Source organism: Maylandia zebra, linkage group LG22 (genome assembly GCF_041146795.1).
Source record: "Maylandia zebra isolate NMK-2024a linkage group LG22, Mzebra_GT3a, whole genome shotgun sequence".
Lineage (NCBI taxonomy): Eukaryota > Metazoa > Chordata > Actinopteri > Cichliformes > Cichlidae > Maylandia > Maylandia zebra.
The window spans coordinates 25,352,128-25,373,574 of record NC_135187.1 but is presented as its reverse complement, the minus strand read 5'-3'; the positions used below and the strand labels follow the sequence as shown (position 1 = coordinate 25,373,574).

Genomic DNA, 21,447 nt, shown 5'->3' with positions numbered 1-21,447 from the left:
TCACCTCATCAGAAATGGTCTCATTAGAAGGGTGGCTGTCAAGAAGCCATTCTTAAGGAGGTGAAACGTATTAGCTAAATTATGCATTCTTACTAAAATTTGATCTGGCAGCAGATCAGATTTTAATGAAATGATTTGTCCCGGATGACTGTTCGAGCCTTCTAGAGTTTAATTCTCATTAGTTTGTCCAGTGCAGCCAACCAGTTTTTTCTGTACTTCACACATTAATGTAAACTATGAATTGGATTTGAGTCATGAGCTGGAAGAGCTACTATGTCACTGACATTCTGGTTTCCTGTACTTCACCCTTATGCATTAGCTAACTTTAGGATCAGGAAAGTCATTTAACACAAAGTCAGCTCATATTGTAAAACCTGTATTCCCTGTTTCTAAATGACTGAATGAAAGTTTGATATTTTAATATAGTAATGTGTCAGACCCACACTCAGACACCGTCCATGTATCTATGCTCTTGCTTGATTTGGAACAGCCAACGTTCGTTTTTGCAAAACACCAGAATAGTTCAAAACAAGTCCAGTCCTATCAGTGCTGCTGACATGCTCCTGATGCATGGCAGACATTTGGTAAAGGTTACACCAACAGGCCCATTAGTGGCCTGATGACAAAAATTACATGTGACTGTCTGAATGAACCGTGACACTCAAGAGTCAGACATTTTTACATCAAGTGGCCACTTGATTTCCAGGGAAACCTAGAGAAGGGAGAACCAGGAAATCAGTCTAAACTGGCTAAACTTACAGCAGACCCATGCATGTGATTTCTTATGTATAAAAACATTCACTTGTATATGTGTACTCAGTTCTCTCGCATGCTTTTATTGTTGTATGTTGACTGCCTCTTAGCACTAATCGCTGGATGATTTGACTTGAGTATTTCTGCTGCAGACTATCACAGATATATAGTATTTCATGAATGCTGATCTCACAGAAAAGAGACACAGGCCTGTAATTCTTCGCCTGCGTGAGGAATGATAATGATTCTGACCCTGGCCTTGGGTTAGCCTTGCCTAGCTTAGCAACGGTTACCACTGAGCTCCAGACAGCAGGGCAGACTGGAAGGCTCCGGAGCCAGGCTGGCCCACGTGCGGTCCCACATCAGGGGGCGTGCACCCTGTCTGTCCCTGCTCTTACATCTATACCTTTTTACCCAGCCTCCCCCCAAAGAAGGGAATTGGAGGATTTGTCATCAACACACAAACACACACGCACAGGTTTCCAAACCCCCTGCTGACACACAGTGGAATGCACAACTGTTTATGCACACAAAGGGACAGTATGGACACCCAGATAAACAGATGTTGGGCTTAATACAGAGCACTTAGGAAAATTATTCTTGCAGTCTGTAGTCATAAGAGGTGGAAAATCAAGAGTAACATTTAGCAAAGCATCTTTATGGCATGGTCTTGCCAAATATTTAACTTTATTGTTTTCATCAGTAGTATTTGTTGTTTCTCAACCCTTTAGCATACAGACAGTATAAAGCACACATGAAAACTCAATCCCAGCACATAATGCCCTGAGAAGAACCCCCTCCCCCCAAAATCCCTAATGAATCACAAGGAATATTAGACTGTAATATGTCTGTACTGTTATTCCACTACAGAGGGTACTCTGCTTACCTGTGCAAACAAACATTTTTCTGTGATGAACTGCAGCCATAGAAGTGTAAATGATGAATCCAAGTCTGAAAAGTGAGGTTAACATAAAAGTTCTTAAAACATCTTTTTAAATGCCTATCAGGGCACAAACATACTCATCTCAAGGCTTCATAACCAGATTTCACTAATCAACGGATGAAGTCACTGTGGGTACATCTATCTTTGTCCAGTCTACAACAGGGGACTACAACAGATTTCCACTGACATCTGGCCTCCGTGGTGCTTATTTCATCATCATGCATGACCTTCCAAAGAGAGGCTGTCAATGACAGTGTGATTGTTCACAGAAAGTAAATGTTAGTTTAATCTCTTCTTCATTCATTGTTACAGGTCTGTAATCCAGTGATGATACAGTCAATGCAAAAGTAATAAAAAAGACGGTACTGCAACTTCAGATACATCTGGAACTTTGTAAAAAAAAAATGGTAACATTATCTAAAACATTCTAATTTCTGGAGTTTAGTATAAGTCAGGACTAAGTGTGCCATGTTTTGAATTTAACTGCCCATCTTTGGCCCTTTATTTGGTAAAAACAAATGTTTTTGTTGTTTTGCTATGTCAAATTATATGAAAAAGAAAGTTCTTTGAAGTTTACAGGCATCATTTATGGACAGCTTTTTTGATGTCCCACCCAATGTTCCCTCTAATTTTTCATGTGTCTGAGCGAACACACATACTCCCTGAGTACCACTGTGAGCGACAGCAGACGTGTGCACTGTGATCAACGCCAGCATCGAATCCATCCAAGTTACATGGTTTATTAAAATAATCAAATTACAGCATTTACATTTACTTTTAATTAACTGCTTACACTGAAAATTAAAAAAAGAATCTTGTTCATGACCTGTGTAGTATGTTAACACTATTGGAAGTAAAAAGAACTTGAACTCCAATTTTGAAAACAAAACTTTATTTTATTTTTATTTCTTTTTCTTTTCTTTTTTTAAATAAAGCTCTGACTTGTATTATGAGTATGAGTCTGTGGTCTGGGAGAGAGTCCTGTAACAGAATATAATGGCCACTGTTGGGCAATTAATTATATAGTTACTTCTTCAAAAAAAGTAACTGAGTTATGCAAACAACAAAGTTTTTTGCAGCTGTTTACCTAAAAATACAGCCAAGGCGTTTTTTTTTTTAAATAAACATTTCAAACTATTTACAGAACAATCAGCTGTTCTGCATCAAGTTTGATGCCACACAAATTATTTGTGCCACTCCAAAAAATAATTTCTGTCCACTATGAGATAAAGGAGAACAACAGCCTGATACCTGCAGGCCTGACAACAGGAGATGTATCACTCCTGTAACTCCTATAACATTCAGCAGTCGCCTCGTTGTTCTGACACACACAACAAAACTATTGACTACACTACACACTAACTACACAAGATTTGCGCTAAACGTTGCAAATCTCTCACATCTCAAAACACCGCCGTCACTCCTAAAACTTCCCCCCTTCCTAAACACCTAAATGCCATGTTGCCATATCATTTTTTTGATTGGTCAACATGATACATTTTTCGACCAATAGGAAAGGCTGGGGGGTTTGTTGGTTTTGTTTTTGCTCACAGGCAGAGAGCGCTTTTGTTTCGTAATAAAGCTGTTCTGTGTACGACAATCATTTCTGGAGCTTGTCTTGTTCAACCAGTCTGATGTAGATTTGCTGCTCTTCTTGGGTTCATTGTCTTGTTGCATTAACCAATGTCAGCCAACCGTTAAGTGCTAGACGGATGGTTAGAATTCACAATAACTGCGAGGTGTCCAGGTCCTATGGCTGCAAAAAACAAGCTCACCACCCCTGCACCACAGTACTTGATAGCTGGTATGTTTGTGATGATATGCTGCGTTTCGGTTTACTCCAAACGTGGTGTTGTGCATTATAACCAAACATTTTCACATCTGTTCAAAGGACATTGCTCCAGAAGTCTTGCGATTTGTTCGGATACACCTTTACAAATGTGTACATATGTTCTTTTAAAGAGAAGAGACTTCCTCTTGCCAATTTTTAAAAACAAGCCATACTTTTTCAGTCTTTTTCTATTTGTACTGTCAAGAATTTTTACATTTAAAAATGTTAACATGTTAAGTGAAGCCTGTAGAGTCTGAGACGTAGGTGTTGAACTGCATTTTCCTGGCACATTAACTCCTGGGGGAGATCTGCAACTGTCTTGAATGTTTTTCCACTTTTCAATATTTTTTCTTATTAGACTTCAAACAGTTTGGAAATTACTTTGTAACTCTTCTCAGATTAATTGGCAGCAGCAACTGTTTCTGTAAGATCATTGCTGATGTTGTCCTTACTTGGCGTTGTGTTGACGCACATCTGAATGCTCCAAAACAGCAAACTGCCAAAATACTGCTTTTACAGAGGTAATTGCTGATAATCAGTTAATCAAGTTCATTTGATTAGCAGCACCTGGCTGCTATTTACCTTCTTAATTCCTATGGAAACAGTAAGAGTGCACTTAGTTTTTCCACACACCGTCTCTGCATTTTGGCTTAATTTTTGTTAAATAATGACACAGATGTAACATGTCATGTTTTGTCATTCATCTTAGGTTTTAATTACCCAAATTTGTGTTATTTTTAAGTTTAGTTATTTCACTTTTAAGAAATAACTAGATGAAAGTTAGTAATCTTAACTAACCATTATTGCTGTAAAACTTGTTCCTAATCAACTATTATATAATAACTAATATGTTATATAATCATATGACCTTAAACAATGGTTATTAAAGACTGTTGCCAGTCATTTTAAGGCCTGTTGTAGAAGTACAGCGATAACGTCTTTGTGTTCATGGATAGAAATAACAATAATATCAGCATCATGATATACGAGCCTTTAGTTCTGAGTGGTTTCCGTGTCGTGACCTGAATACCTCAGCGATGAAGCCAAGCCAGCAGCTCATTAACATTCCAATACAGCCCTAATCACCACTGCAAGTGTGTGTGTGTGTGTGTGTGTGTGTGTGTGTGTGTGTGTGTGTGTGTGTGTGTGTGTGTGTGTGAGAGAGAGAGTCAGAGAGAGGGGAAAAGGGAAAAGAGAGATCATGCACGTGTTGCTCCGCGAGCGAGGACGCGGTGAAAGTGTTTGATGAAGTGCCTGCCTCAGGTGATTACAGCCGCGTGGGGTGATTGGTTCCATCGAATCGCACCTCTCCTCTCACATCTCGGATGCTGTTGCGCAGCTTTTTTGCACAGCTGAGGCTCATTTTGCTAACAAGTTTTATTGATCGACTCATCGGAATGAGAAGTATGAGGACTGGCGAGAGATGAAAGATGCACAAGCAAACATAAAAGGCAGCAAAAACGAGTGCGAGAGCTTTAAGGTGGAGACGTTTTATTCGTTATGGTTATGCATACGTTCCCATGTTTGTTCACTTAACCTCAGATAACCATCTATGTGTCTTTTTCTGTCTGTCCCTCTGCAGAAAGACTATATAACTCCAATGGACGTGACTTGAGAAGAGCACTCTTCTCTCTAAAGCAAATTTTTCAGGTAACACACTCTCTCACACACACACACAAACACACACACACACACACACATTTTTCAATGCAATTACCGTGAGTACATTGTTGCAGAATACAGTCGGTTATTGTGGCCACTGTGTGCTTCTGTGATGACAGGATCTCCATCAACGTGGCGTTTCTCTCTCTGTCTTTGTGTGTGCATGTGCGCGCGTGTGTGTGTGTTTGCATTGAAATTTGTGTGGGAATCTTTTATTTTAAGTGGAGAAGAGTTAGCCACTTTAAAAAAAAAGAAGAGCTCTGCAGCACAAACAGAACAGAAGCACTCCGTACGTAAAAAGACAGTGATTCAGCAAACGGAGCAGCACTGTGCAAACTTCCAGATTGTTCAAAAAAGTGCAGCATTCAAGCTATTAAAAGTGGCCCTTTTTTTGCAACTAAACACTACATAAAAAACCCTCCATGCAAGCTCCATGCTTATTTCCTACCACCTTCTCCTCAGAGGATGCCTGAACCTGGAGCTTTAACGGTGCACATGAAGGTTTTTTTGTTTCTTTAAGAAATGACACATAAAAAGCAGAAAACTGTAAAAAACCATGTCTGCTGACAAGTGTGAGTGTGTATACCAGCTGGTCTGATCCCAGAGGAGGGTTTGAAAATCTGTGTTGTGTCAACTTAAATCTTAAACCTCCACATCACTGACATCAAGTGGCAACACAAGAAAATGCATTAACTGCATCCACGAAATTACGAGCTCGGTTCTGGTTATCCCGTGCTTCCTCTATTTGTGCTCATTTTCCTTCAGGATGACAAAGACCTGGTCCATGAGTTTGTGATGGCTGAAGGTCTGACGTGTCTCATCAAGGTGGGAGCAGAAGCTGACCAAAACTACCAGAACTACATATTAAGAGGTATGGTCTCCTGCATGCTGCATAATGATATATGCTAAGAATAATAACAATAATATACTACATGCTTAGATCAGGGGGGTCATTCTATCTTTCTCTGGGGCAACACTGTGAAATGGGACTCACATCAAGGGCCAGACATTTATTTTAACATGTTTTGAAATCCTGTATAACAATTAACAAACAAGATCAAATGATATCTGATGATTCTATTGCCTGAAATTGTCTGCACATAAAAATAAAATTTGCCCGTAGTTCTCAGTGAAAGGACTGGCCTCTGAGAAATTTACCGTGCTGTAGTCGTGTGCCTCTGTGGCTCAGTGACTTTTTAAAGCAAACACTCAGTCTTTATGGCTCTACATCTTTGCCGGCGTGTGGACAGAAGCATCCAAGTGAAGACAATAATTACGGAGACACAGGATCTTTCCTTACCCTGTCGAGATGTGGGCTTTTCAGAGTTCCACTTCTCTTGAAATAGCCTGCATTCAGCATCAGCTTTTCCTTTGTGTTTCTCAGCTAGTCTAGGCACATGTGGTCATGACGGCATGTCACGACTGATTTGGACATGTTACTTAGAAGATATGCATGAAAAATAAAATTGTAAAAATGAGAAACAAATGCAGAAAAACTGCATTTCGAGTGCTTTAAACAGAGTTTTTAACCCTATTATTATTTCTGCTGAATATTATTATAAGATGGCAATACAAAAAGAGCAATGTAATGGAATTAAGTCATGTTTGTCACTCAGAGGTTTTCTATGGAGCTGTTAGTCATGGTTGTGCCATCGTTGTCATGACTGATTGATTTTCTCAGCATAATCAGAATCATTGCTGTCACTGTAACTGATTTTATTGCTGTTATTTAATTCATTTTGGTTCTTTTTTAATTTATTTCATCTTATTTTATTTTATTTTACAACAAGTTCTCAGTCATCTTTCCGTATACTTTTCTGACTTTTCCTTTCTTCCTCAGCTCTCGGGCAGATCATGCTCTACGTGGACGGGATGAATGGCGTCATTGGCCATCCTGAGACAATCCAGTGGCTCTACACTCTCGTTGGCTCGAAGGTATCAAGTCAAGCGTGCATCCTAAAAAACTCAGAGGACACACACACACACCACCCTGACGTTGGTTAACCAGCCATTGTTTGCAGAACATTATTTTTAGCGTTTATCCAAAGAAACACACACAAACACATACCCTAATGATTGTGTTGTGTGTTTCCAGCTGTGGGTGGCGGCTTCTGTTGGTTTTGTGGTGTCCTCGTGCACTAGGCACCAAGACACTCATGCTGGGACTGTTTTCCCTACACTACCACCCCCCAGGTTTCACTGTTGTCGCCAGCGTGAGAACATATAGCAATAAAATCTCCAGAGGAGGCGCTTTCCGTGTCGAACGCTGGAGTAAAAGCATTCAAAACCCCTTCTTCGACTTGAAGCGATCTTCTAGTTCACAGCAGATGAACCACAGGGCTGTAGGCGTAGCCACCCTGCACTCTCCCTTTCATCCAGGGCAGTTCTAGTGGAATTTGGCCTGCGATTATTTCCTCAAAACAATGTGCTAGACCCCTGTTGCTCTTCCTGCAGACTACAGGCCCGTAGGATGATGGTCCCACCATGAGTAAAGGGAGTTGCTCGCCAACAAGACATTGCCCCATGTCTTGCCCTAGACATTGGCATACTATCAGACTATCTTAGGTGGGATAAATTGCGCCGCAGTACTAAAGTGAGTATGTTGATCAGCATTTACTTCCTTGAGATTTTTTGGTAGTGCTGTATTTTTATCATAGATGGGTATGTGAGAGTCCATGGTCTGGATCATATAAGCAGTATAAGCAGAACAACTACGGTTCTGCAGCATCTGCAGCCATCTTTGTTAACGAGTTCATGAAATTCCTTCCTAACCCAAACCAAAACCATAATTCCTAGTTGCCTGATGATGTCCGTTACAATAAAATTAACCAAAATGTCACGTTGCCTAAATTTTAAACCAAATCCTGTAAAATGTAATTTATATTATGAAGTTTCCCCAGACCAGCATCCCTAAAACAGAGGCTCACAGTATAACTGTATAAATAGATTATGTCCCTGCAGCATGATGACAAGCACAACACACACAAATAATGAAATAGCATCTGCTCGTATGTTTTGGTTGCCACTAATGCTAAACATTTGAATTCTAAATGTTTAGAGTGGATGAAGAGAGCAATAGGAACACAGTTGTCCATACTTTATGCAAGTTTCTTTATATTTCCACCCTAGTTTCGTTTGGTGGTGAAAACAGCTTTGAAGCTGTTGCTGGTGTTTGTGGAGTACTCAGAATCCAACGCGCCACTGCTGATCCAAGCCATCACCTCTGTGGACATGAAGAGAGGTACTAAAAGCTTAACATGCCACCATGTGCTGAGGGCTTAAAGTAGAAAGATACTGTAGTTTGTCTGCATGATAATATTTTTGAAGTAATGGAATTTAATCGACTGACTTCTAGGCAGCAAGCCATGGTCCAATGCTATGGAGATCTTGCATGAGAAGGATGGAGTGGATACGGAGCTTCTCGTCTATGCAATGACCCTCATCAATAAGGTTTGCAAAGCTATAGTTTATGGCTTTGCTGAGTACTTTCTTGTGTGGATATAGAACATTTTCAGTTTTATGGAAAACGCATCTTGGTTTTCTCCAGTAAGTGATCAGTTGATTGACTGACTTTGTGTTTTATCATTTTGCATGTAGATATAAACTGTATTGCGAAGTTTTAGTCCTGCAGCTTCAAAACCCAAAATGAAAAACTTAAATATATGATTATGTGCATCAAAGCAGTGTTTTAGTCATTAGTGTTTAAATGTGCAAAGCGTTTTAAACCTTGGTTACATCTTGACGACGTCTCCTTTCTTTTTGCAGACTCTTGCAGCACTGCCCGACCAGGATTCATTTTATGATATGGTGGATGGTCTGGAGGAGCAGGGCATGGAGACCGTTTCCCAAAGACATCTGGGGAGGAAAGGAACCGATCTTGACTTGGTCGAGCAGCTTAATATATATGAGGTCTGAGACACTCAAACAAAACATTAAAAGCGGTTGAAAATGGGTTATTACTGATCCCTTTTCAGCTTGTAAATGCTGTACTAATAGCCCAAATAAAGGTCAGAGTGCCATGTAAAATATAAAAATAAAAACAGAATCTTATGGTTTGTAAGTCATTTAAACCAAACATAATAGCTGAAAATAGTGCAAAACTTTATATCAAAGTCCAGTTTTTGTCTATTTAAATTGGTGGCATTATTCTTAACGCTCATTCTTTTAGGCTTAGGATGGCATTGTCTTGTGAAAAAAAAAAAGGTATAAAAACGTGTCATCTGGATGGGAGCATATGCTGCTCATAAAACTTTCTTTGGAGATTATGTGTCGGAATTTCAGGAGTAGGACCACCCCTCCAAACACGCTCCTTCCGGTTGAAATCTATATAGGTTCCCCCAGTTCTGCAAGCTGTTCATTCTCGTTTACGTGCCCCACCCTCCCTCCTTTTTCTCTATTCTTTAACTTTTTCATTTCTACTTAGTGCATCGGGATCTGCAAGGCCCGGGAGCCATCGCCAGTCTCCTTCAAGGCCTTCCACAAACCGCAGCTCACTTCATGTCAAAGCTTTTTCACCTACTAAAACGCTGTCAAACCTAAAATGAGGACGTGGGCCCAGCTAGTGAAATACATCCTCCAGCAATAACGGTGCCTTCACAGTTATTGTTTGAAAATCACAGCGTTGAACAGTGGACCTAAATGCAGACGTGGAGGCAGAATGAATAAACAAATACAAAAACATTTTTGGTTTTATGCTAAAGTCCTAAAGAGTAAGTTCAGCAAAGAACACACTGAGATGGCTGTAGTATACATGGAAGCAGTGTTGGTCAAGTTACTTGAAAAAAGTAATCAGTAACTAATTACTGATTACTTCCCCAAAAAAGTAATCCTGTTACTTTACTGATTACTTATTTTCAAAAGTAATTAATTACTTAGTTACTTAGTTACTTTTTAAAAAGACGATTTACAACCTGAATAGGTGATAAAGTGATAGATCTTTCAGCCCAATTCTACTTTTTCTGCATACTCCATCATACAAAATGTAATCAAATGGAAAAGTCTCTTTTTTTAACTTGTTTTATCAGTTTTAATCTTTTAACTTTATGCATCAAGCAAAAATTTAATTATATGCAACATTCTCTGACTTGAATAAATTAGTTTAACATTTAAACCTATTTTATGCACATTCCAGCACATAAAATAAAATATTTTTTGTGTTTACACTCACTCTTTCAAATAGATGCAAGTAAAACACAGCAGAAAATAAATAAAGTCAAAGACTCAGCGGTCCTGTTGCTCTATTTTCACCTGTAAAGCAGAAGTAGGGTAGGCGGAGGTTTACCCTGGTGCAGGTGTGCCGCGGTCAGTTGAAGAATCTGCGAGTTTCTCTGTGAGTTTCCCATTACGTGGTAGCACACTTGGTGCTTGCTCGGAAGTTTAGGGGTTTTTTGCGCTGTAAAAAGAAGTTTTCTTCCCACGCACAACGGACACTAATGTTTTTGTCACTTTTTATGGAATCAAACTCAAAGTAAGGTCAGTACTTCCACGCTTTAAACGCTGCACGCTCACATTCTCTCCCGCACTCGATATATTATCCATTGTTGATCTGCACACAGCTGTTGTCACCAACGGCGCACTCGCTTACATCACTGTTGTGAGACATTCTTGCAAAAAAATCACAGTTTTAGTAACGCAGTAACGCAGCGTTCCTACGGGAAAGTAACGGTAATCTAATTACCGATTTTGCAATAGTATTCCCTTACTTTACTCGTTACTTGAAAAAAAGTAATCAGATTACAGTAACGCGTTACTTGTAACGCGTTACTGCCCATCTCTGCATGGAAGGTTAACAGATGCTATGACAAGGAGTAAAGGGAATGTCAGGGCTATTTATACACGAGGGTAATCAGGGAAGTGGAAACACAACAGTAACAAGACTCAGCTGCACTCAATCTAGACATGGAAGCAGGGGAGGGAAGTAAAACTAAAAACAAGGCACGGGTGATAACTAAAAATAAATAAATGAAACAGAAAGTGAAGAACAAGAACTATAAGAAGCCATAATTTAGTCTCACAGCATGTTAGCTTTGGAAATGCGTGTTGCTAACAAGTTCCACTCATTAGACCAAAGGATCCAGCATTTTTCATTTACCAAAAAATCTACAAATTTTTGATTTAGATTTTGGTCAGACCACTTTGCTTCATTTAAACCCTAACATTTTTTTTAAGTACCACTCACTTTACAACCTGTCATGTCTTTCCCCAGACGACCCTACGGCATGAAGATGGTGATGATGACAGCCAGCCTCCACCAATGGTACGCCGGGACCGCAGGCGAGCCAGTGTTGGGGGCGGGGACAAAAGACATGGCCTGGAGAGGAGGCGGAGCCGCAGGGCTTCTCTTGGACGATCCGGTTACGCCTCGCCCTGCAGCCCCGCGTCCCCACAGAGAGCCGGCTTCCAACCTTTCAATGGAATCAGATCTGAGGACGTGAGCGAGAGGTGAGGGTGGTGGAAAATAAAACAGTTACGTATCACTTATTAAAATCTAGGTGCAGGGTTACTCAAAAGGTGTGGTGACAAAGCAAACAAAAAAGCGATAGTTCTTTAATATGTTCTCATTCTTCAGAGAAGTTCTGACTGTTTTACTGCTTTCTGCTCCAGAGCACTGTCAGGTTACCTTCAGTCCATGTAAGTCCAAACGTCACTGAGCCTCTGCTCCTCACAGACCTGCTGTAACAGCTACCCATGTGTCCTCCCTACTCACAGCGTGGGTTTTCCTGCTGCACCTAAACCCCACTGCAGACTTCTGCTGCACTGGAATAAAAATAATTGTTTTCAGCAGCTGCGCACGCCTTCGGGGTTTGCTTGCAATTCTAATAGAGGCGAACACGATATTAAACCAGCACAGGCTTTTCTCAACGCTGTGTGTAAGAGCACAACAAAATGGGATCAGGATGGGACTTTAACTGTTTACTAAAGGCAAATCTTTCATCTATTGGTCCTCTTCTCCTCTTTAGATTTGAATATAATAATAGATGAAGGATTAAATGTAATCTGATTTTGTCACATTAGTAGACAAACAATGGGGTTTAAGAGCTAAATCGTGCACACCTGAGCATACCTGTGAATCCTGAAAAACGGGTTCAAACGCGGTCAGCTGTACTGTAAAAGATACATTTTTATCCCGTGATTTATTTTTGAATGAATCTAATCAGTGGGTGAAAGCTGTTTACGTCCGGGACCGCATCCTGCTTCGTATTATGCACGCACACAAGAAAAACAAACCCAAGTTTTATTGACCATCCCATTCGTCACACACACATGGCTGTGGTCTTGTGGAACAACACCTGGCAGCGCGGACGGACTTGACTGCAACAGGACTCATCTGGTTTCACTATAAAACAGCGCAGCAGTTTGGTGACAGCGATCCCCCAGCCAGTTTCTCCTCTCAGCATTCCTTTCCCTCTTTCCTTGTTATCATGTTCTGTGTTCATGCGCATGTAAAACCACCTAACTGGAGGCATGAAGTGTATAATCAGAAACATTCATCTGCCATCTCTCCCCTTTTCATTTCTTGTGTGTTTTCTCTTGTCTTGCCTTGTCTTTGTTTGTTTTCCTTGAGTGTCTTAACTGTGACTTTTTAGTGTAGCCTTAAACATCTTCTGCACACATGACCCCTCAGCCATTCCATCCCTTTGCTCCAACACTCTTTTTTCTGTGGAGATTTCTATTTGCATGCTTTTCTTATGTATCACTTCATCTCTCCCCTATCCTTACCTCAAATCGTCCACCTGTCTGTGTATTCATTCGTCCACCCCCCCCCCATCCACCTCGATAGAGTGGAGGAATGTGAGGAGGATAGCATTGAGGAGGAGAAGGAGGAAGAGGAAGAGGAGACTCCTGTGACTGAGTCTGATTCGGATGAGCAGGAGGGGGCTAATGAGACCACCTCCAGGTATTTTAGGACGTAGTGGTAACATAGCAATGAAATAATGCTTTCATAATGGTCTCGAATGTCTCTTTAGTCCCTGCCTGTCCAGCTGGTTTGCTCTGGTGGCCCATGTTGTTGTAGATTTGCCTGCCGGTCTGCTCAGTTCTGCTTTTACCCATTTATTCCTCTCGATCCATTCCTCTGTTCCTAGCCCCGCTAGACATCTTCCATCCACTGTTCAAAGAACAACCCTTCAGTCCATCACCATCACGTCCAGAAAGGAGTCTGTAAAGGAGACAGAGCAGAGGAATTGGAGTGAACCGACCTCAGCAACAACTACCACCAGCAGCATTTCCTCCCCCTCTACCCCAACCCTTTCTCCCACTGTGTCCTGCACTCACAGTCCTCCAGGACAGCCCTCGCTCCTGGCCACACTGCTGGCCAGAAAAAAGTCTATCGTCACTGTGCCAGCTACCAAGGAGGTGAGCCCGCCGTTGCGTGGCAGCTCGCGCCCCTCCCCCGACCGCCTGCCCTACCTGCCCCACTCGCCCTTCCACCTCTTCTCGTACGATCTCGATGAGGAGCCGTCGCCCCCGGCTCTGGGAAAGCCAAGCGAGGAGTCACCCAAACCAACGACTCCCAGGTCAGATGGGCAGTAAAGCTCACCAATGAATTCAAGAAGCTTTCCTTCTCTTCAGATGTCCTGCTTTTTACTTTGCCAGTTTCCACTTCTGCTTCTGGCTTTTTTTGTGTGTGTGTGTAGGCACCAGTTTGGAGCCACTTTGCATCTCTTTTGTTATTCATCACTTCCCTTCTTTTCAGTTCTTTCACCTCACAGCATCTCACCTTGAGTTTCTCGACTCTTATTGTCACTTTTCGTTCCTTCACGTCTTTTCTTAGTTCCTCCACGACCTCGATGCACTGCAATTTTTTTTTAATGTGCAATCCCCACTTGGCCTCCCAGTAGCATTTCCTTTCCCCTCTTTTCTAAAACAGCACAACCACTGTTTTCTTTTCTTTAACCCTTTCTCACTAGTCTCTCTTTGCTTTTTGCTGAAACTTTGCATTTCCTTACCTTTACCGTCAGGCAAAGATTAGCTGTTAGATTTCTCTCTTTGTGGTTAAAACTAGATTTCCAAAAGATTCACACTTAATCTGTACCAAATTTGTCATGAGAACGCTGCATGAGTAATCAAGTGTTCCCAATCAGAAGTTGAATTACATGCATCAAGTTATAGATAACAAGAATCAGATGTTTTTTTGCTTTGTATTGCACACGCAGCAACAGAACCTTAAATAATATAACGTAAGCTTAAAAAAGAAAGCTCTTGTCTGCTCCGGCATAATAGCTTGACAAGGCCAAAGGTCTTTTTAGCAGACTCTTAGTGAGGACAGACGCCTTGCCTGAAAATTTCCAGGGGCATAATAGAATAAACACGACAGCAGTTAGCAATTAGGGTCACATTCATTTCTGGGTACGAGTTTTGCACTCGCCAGTTAGTCCATGCCGTGTTGTGCAACCCTGAGAGGTCACTCTCCCTGTTTTTCTCCCTCAGGAACGGAGCCCTGACGTCCTACTCCTCTCTCAGTACCCCGAGTACACCTACTAGCTCAAGGTGAGAAGCCACAGCAATAACATGAGGTGTGGAAACATCCTTAAACTACGCACCGCCAGACTGTAAACAGGTTCACACACAGGAACAGAGTCATGTGTGTAAAAAATACGGAGCATGTGCGGCCCCACCGTGTTTTTGTGCCGATGACATACTAAAGTGAATGTGATCTAAGCTAGTTGGTTCCAGATTTACTAAACTCTCTGGTAAACCTAAACACATAGAGGCTGGTCTTATGTAAGGGGCGTATGTTGTGTTATGGCTGCTTTATCAGAAGAGAGCAGCAGATTAAAACTCTGCTGCAGAAATCAGGATGACAGGGAATAGAGAAATAAAAATCAATAAATGAAGGAAACTGTTAGGTGAGGCTGTGTGCAGTCAGGAATAGGACCCAAGGTGCAGACTCCGGAGACAGACGTGAACTCAAAAAGGCTTTAATGCTGAACGCAACATGACATAACTAGAAAAACTCAAAATAAACTTACACCAGTGGACAGGCAAAATAAACGGTAGATCGCGACCCAGACACAGAGAAACACTGGGCTTAAATACACAGAGGGAGCAATCAGGGAATGGGTAACAGGAGGGAAACACAGCTGGGGCAAATCAGGCCTAACGAGACAAGAGGAAGCAAAACCAGACACATTAACATCAGACATGGACTTTCAAAGTAAAACAGGAAACACATAACACAGACTGAACAAAGACACAGACTCATATGCAGGCACTACAAAGGGAACAGAGACGTGGGAACAGGGCAGACACAAGCACTGACTGAACACGGGGATATAGGAACTTAGGATACACAGACGCGAACTAGACAAGGGGATGCAGGTGATAGGGGAGACATAAGCCATAAGACGGAACTCAAAGAAACCAAAAACTAGAAAGTATAAATAATAACATAAACTCAAACATCCTGGGTCAACGACCCAGGCATCCTAACAGAAACCTCCTTTTCCTCACTCTGTCTCTGCTCCTTCAGACCTGCTCTGGGAGGCCTTCTGTCCTCGTCCTACCGCCAGCACCAAGAATCTTTGGCAGCTGAGCGAGAGCGCCGCCGTGTGGAGAGAGAAGAGAGGCTACAGAAAATAGAAAGAGAGGAGAGGAACAAGCACAGGTGAGGCATCTTTGGTCATAAAATGCTTTATGCGAGAACAATAAATGAATAAAAGCTGTTTTAGTTTGTAGAATGAGTAATTATGTTTCCAAACACCGAAAACATATGTGTGTGTGTGTGTGTGTGTGTGTGTGTGTGTGTGTGTGTGTGTGTGTGTGTGTGTTGACCTAATTTCCTAAATTACTCAACAGTCTGACAAGAATAGATCATATCATACATAAGACAAAGGTGTGGGACTGTGGGTTAAACTTGTTAGACAGATCTACAGAGCACAGTGTGCGTGATATGATTGCTACCTTTTGAAACAGTTTGTTGTTCCTCTCACAGCCGCGGCTATGTGGATAAAATGGAAGAGGCCCGGCTCGCGCGGGAGGAGAGGTGAGTGTGTGTGTACACTAAATCAAAACAGCACAGAGCCGCTGAATCAGTTGGGATTATGTTTGAGCCGCTGGTTTGGGAAGCTCGGTAATAGCGTAATTGTTCGCAGGTTAAAAGGTGACCATTGCCTGCCAGAGGCTGGACGGGTGGGGGGAGTACTGAGCTGATTTTCTTTGCTCCGTCCGCCTTTCGTTTCCTTAAGAAGCTGTATTTTAACTGCGGCTCTCTGCCAAGGGCCTGATTGTTTTGGCTGTGTGCTGTGAGAAAATCAGGTTCCTGGATTTGTCAAGCCTCTCACAATGAATGGACGTGCACGGCCACAAACACACACACACACACACCAGAAGAATTTTCATGAGGCTAATAAATCTGTGTTTGTGTGCAGATGGGAATCACAGGAAGAAAGAGATTTACTCAGAAGGGTTAAGGAGGTCACGATCATATAATAAGGGCTGATGACAGCTGGGTAAATGCCATATCCTCTACGCTGGTCATCACTGACATTTGCGCCTTCTTATTGTTCTTCTTCATCTTCTCCACTCTCTGAGAGTGTGTGCCGAGCACTATTGCTTTTCTTTTTACCCCAGGCTTGTTTCACCCTCCATTTAAAGCTCAGTTAATGCAATAGCACACAGAGTCAATAAGACAGAGCGAAAAAAAAAGGTAAAGGTTGGATTCAACTATGAACAGAAGAAATAAGGCAGAGACAGACAGAAGCCAGAGCTGCAGATGAGCTGCTGAGTGAACATGTGGGAGATTTATCCACGACTTCACTCTGATTTATTTACGGTGTCATGGTCATCAGAAAAAACATGACCTTTTTTTTTTAAATTCCCCAGCTTAGCGTTTAGCTGCCAAACAGCACTGGAACACCTGGTCACGAAGGACGTGCATAAAATCCAATGGCTTTAATAACAGACAACAGACAGAGCAACAACAACATACCTCAGCTCATCTAAAAGAGTCAGTTTACACCAAATTGATGCAATTAAAATGAGCGAATAGAGCGATATGGTTAAAATAATTATACTATTACACCTGCTTCTGGACAAACAAATAAGCCTGTATTTAACTACGTTTATTTCATAGAAACACCATAAAAATAAAAACATCCTTTTGAATGTTTTCTTTTTTTCATTCTTTTTTCTTTTGCTAGCATTTCCTTAATGTACAGGGTGGGCCATTTATATGGATACACCCTAATAAGATGGGAATGGTTGGTGATATTAAAGTCCTGTTTGGGGCACATTAGTATATGTGAGGGGGCAAACTCCTCAAGATGGGTGGTGACCATGGTGGCCATTTAGAAGTCGGCCATCTTGGATACAACTTTTGTTTTTTCAATATGAAGAGGGCCATGTGACACATCAAACTTATTGGTAATGTCACAAGAAAAACAATGGTGTGCTTGGTTTCAATGTAACTTGAATGGTATCACCAACCATTCCCATGTTATTAAGGTGTATCCATATAAATGGCCCACCCTGTATACTGATTAGAGGGTTTAAGGATGGGTGGGTGTGTGAGTTGCTCGAGGGAGACCACCCAGTGACTGAGGCCTGGTGCAGCCTGAAAGACCAACATGGGCCCACCTTCCTGTGGGCACAACCACATGCAGGAAGGGCTGCAGGGGTCCAGTGCATAGTGGATTGTGTGGAGGTCAGAAGTGGAGGCTCTGGTGGTCCGATTCCCTGTTTCCAAAACTGTCTGTAGAAACATTATGTCTTTATTTTTCTAAAACATGATGAAAACTGGCAGAATAAAAAAAAAAAGCAACATAAACACACACCTGAAAAGCACAACTTAGTCGAGTAGATCATCTTTAAATAAATTTCTTGCACATATTATGTTTGGACTGTTTTTTGTTTTAATTGAAATTAAAATATCGGCAACATTTTAACATCAAAACAAAGAAAAAATTAGTTTGGTAGCTAAAATACAAAAGTTAAACAGGATCGCATTATGATTAGCTATAGCACTGATAACAAAAAACTTTGTTAAAGAGCACTTTAAGCTCTTGTGCGTACGTTTTTTAGAGAATATATTTTTTAACAGAAACACAGTTTAAATAATACAGGTGACAGTCATAGATGACTGCAGATAAGTCAGGTAACATAGGGAACAAGAACAATGCGTGTGTGAGTTATTATAGAGTTAGGCTAAGTGCTTTTCTAAACAAGCTCAGGCTTCAAGCACTCTAAATGCTCACATTCTGTTTTTGTTTTCTATGTCTTTATATTGGGGAGCACAGATATCCCTAATATGGTCATGTCAGGTGCACAGCTCTGGGTGTAAGTAAAAGCCCCACCCACCTGCTGTTAAGTCTTTGAGCTGTGAGGGGCAGCCAATCAGTAGAAAAGAATGGTTTAAAAAAAGCTACAACAGCTTTTTCCAGACAGACGATGTACTGTGGGGCTTCAACGTGGCCCAGCATAACATAAGGATTATTTTAAACTAATTGTTGTGTAAATCTGCTCCAGTAAAGGCCCAGAGTTGGAAATGAGCAGGTCCCCCTTTAAAGATGGATACAGTTTATTTAAAAGTGATTTGTTGGCATAAACAGCTGGAGCTTTTATGAGTTTGCCTGTTGGTTCGGGCACCTCGTGTACATTCAGCTCACTCACTCCAGCGTGCAAATGCAAACCAACACATGCTAGTATCTTCTTTCTTCAGACCTCTGAAGTGGACTGATGCTAATGAACCCTGAACAGAAGCTCCACACATTCGTGGTTCGGTGGGAAAGAGGAGGAGTTATAAAGAGAGAGAGAGAGAGAAGGTTGAATCAATGCCCATAAATCTCCATTCTGGCTCGCAGAATGGCAACATTTGGTAGGAGGAGAAAGGGAGGAAGAGGAGAAGAGGAGAGAGAGAGGGAGGGGAAATGGACCTGAGAGCAGAGCTGATGGAGGCACATGTTGAACAGGTTTACTCTGATTCACTTCTGATGTTTAGCCTTTAGAGCAGCCAAACTAACATTAACTTCTCCGCATCTCTCTCATTCTTCTCTCCTGTCCTTCTCCTTGCACTCCCCCCTCCTCCTCCTCCTCCTCTTCTTTAACCTCCCTGTTGCTGCATGTTTCAACTGCTGCTGAAAGCTGAGCATTTGGATAGAGAGGACAAGAGGCTAGTGGGGAGCAAGACAGTGAACCGTTGTGCTGCAGGAAATGAGTGATGAACGCACCGAACGCTTTGTGAACGATTAATGGGGCAAGGTAGAGGAGAGAGGTGGGATTAAATTCTGAAGAGGTAAAGTGGCATGGCAGCTGCAGAGGGGAAAAAAGGCCGGGTGGGAGTTTGGGTTTTTTTGTATTTTTTTAATGAACTCAGGTACTTTGGCAGAGAGCAGTGACAAGTGGTTTAGTTTGGGGTGATTTGGCAAAGACTAACACTGAGAATGGCGCTGCTGTGAGAGCCGAGACAGACATTGTCTAAAGCTCTCTCTGTTTTTTTCTTGTTTTTTACATCCATCCTTTTCCTCTCTTCCTCTTTCAGGTATAAGAACGTGGAACGTCTGGCAGCGGAAGAGTACGAGAGGGAGCGCGTAAGGGTGTCAAGGAATCAACCTGCCGTCGACCTGAACTTTGAACCCTCGGAAGCCTGGCCTCCGTCATCATCACGCAGCAGCACGCCGTCTTCCTTCGCCTCCCAGGAGGACGCAGAGGCTGAGCTTGAAGCAGAGACCCCAACTGCCGTTCCCTGCACTCCACCTGAGACTGGTAGGATTGCTGAGAATCATGTTCGATGCATCGATCTGTCAATGAGGACGTGGATGATCGATTATTAGGAGATATAATCGTCTCTTGTTACAAAACTGTAGCCAGTTGGCACCGATATGTATTCTAAAATATTACTGCTACCGCAGACTGGTATGGATCCTGCACACAACAATATCAGGGCAATGTTTAGGTTCATACCTACCTACTATTTTACAGTCTTTACCTTACTATATAATGCACCTTGGGGCAACTGTTGTTGTGATTTTGCGCTATATCAATAAAACTGAATTGAAAATGCCATTGCTTTCTGCAAGATTTCAAACATAAATTGAGTTACAGCTCCTTAGTGCATGCAAAGGCAACATGGATCTACTATGATACATGTAAAGTTTTAGGCGTTAACGGGATCAAGGTTGGGAGCATCCGCTTCTCAGTACCGAGTGCAACGTACCAAAAGAGAAAAAAAACAGCCTTCAATTCAGTTCATTTTATTGCCTAGAGCTGCTTTATATTGTAAAGGAAAGACCTTAAAACGATACAGAAAAAAAAAACGAACAATGAGACAACCCCCTGTGAACAAGCACTTTGGCGACAGTGGGAGGGAAAAACTACTTTTTAGCAGGAAGCCATCTGTCATGACTAGCTGTTCCCGAGGGGAGGGTCCACTTCCACAGAAATCACACTGTGGAAGAGAGGCAAATATTAATAACAACTAATGATTAAATGCATAATGGTGTATAAACACAGAGGGGAAAAAAATGAGTGAAGTAGAAACACCCAGTGAATCATGGGAAGTCCGACGCATCCTAGGCCTATTGCAGTGTAACTAAAGAAGGTTTTGTGGTCACCTGATTCAGTTCTAACTAAAAAGCTAGTTTCTTGTGTCTGCGTGGTGCTTGTCAGACAGTTGCCAAGATTAATATGGATTTATTTTAATGTTAGTAACAGTTTTAATGTTACCTGTAACCATAGACTGTGTGTACAGACGGTTGCAATGATGTGTGAAAGGTGTCCAGTGCTGCTGGCAAATACTTTGAAAACTAATAGTTAAAAACACAGGATGTCCTGTTCAGTTCCTATCTGAGGGGCCTACGGCACTTATTCTCAACCTTGCATGGTTTTTACTTTGCAGCTCACCATTTAAATTAACATACAGACGCGAGGGAAAAGAAGCAGCAAGAGGGAGACAGATTGTGGAAAGTAGTAAGAGGAGAGGATACTTTTGGAAAAGAGTGAGGGGATATGGGTGAAGGGGTGAAATGAACTTTTGAAAGACGTTTTTGAATGTGCCGTGCCAAAACATCCATGCAAGGAAACAGCCTCGTTTTGGGAGTGCACGCAAACTGAAGTTGTGTCGCTCACACAGGCTGGTGTTTGAGGCCTCGCGCTGCCGTGTTATTCTAACCCTGCCGGTCTCAGTGCGTGGACTGTGCTGTTGAGTTATGGGTGTCTACCGTGTACACGTGTGTGTTTCGGTGTAAACAGGAACTTAATTCTTCATTTCCTGCTCATATCCTGGTCCTGCCACAGCCTGGCTTTGTGTATGTGCTGTATTATT

The 21,447-nt window shown here is 41.8% G+C and overlaps 1 protein-coding gene across 8 annotated transcripts in view; it reads left to right on the top strand.

Moving 5' to 3' along the window:
* The window catches only part of fhod3a (formin homology 2 domain containing 3a), a 71,438-nt gene that overhangs the window by 37,864 nt on the left and 12,127 nt on the right, over positions 1-21,447 (top strand). For 3 of the 8 annotated variants that reach the window (XM_004547772.6, XM_004547773.6, XM_004547771.6), the window contains exons 4-17: positions 5,110-5,177; positions 5,955-6,060; positions 7,030-7,124; positions 8,319-8,430; positions 8,545-8,639; positions 8,955-9,098; positions 11,395-11,630; positions 11,793-11,819; positions 12,970-13,086; positions 13,274-13,705; positions 14,619-14,678; positions 15,661-15,795; positions 16,123-16,173; positions 19,666-19,889. In XM_004547772.6, the coding sequence (XP_004547829.2) occupies positions 5,110-5,177; positions 5,955-6,060; positions 7,030-7,124; positions 8,319-8,430; positions 8,545-8,639; positions 8,955-9,098; positions 11,395-11,630; positions 11,793-11,819; positions 12,970-13,086; positions 13,274-13,705; positions 14,619-14,678; positions 15,661-15,795; positions 16,123-16,173; positions 19,666-19,889 (1,902 nt within the window). The remainder of the gene's footprint in view (positions 1-5,109; positions 5,178-5,954; positions 6,061-7,029; positions 7,125-8,318; positions 8,431-8,544; positions 8,640-8,954; positions 9,099-11,394; positions 11,631-11,792; positions 11,820-12,969; positions 13,087-13,273; positions 13,706-14,618; positions 14,679-15,660; positions 15,796-16,122; positions 16,174-19,665; positions 19,890-21,447) is intronic. The other 5 variants (XM_004547774.6, XM_004547775.5, XM_004547776.5 and 2 more) reach the window with 5 other exon arrangements.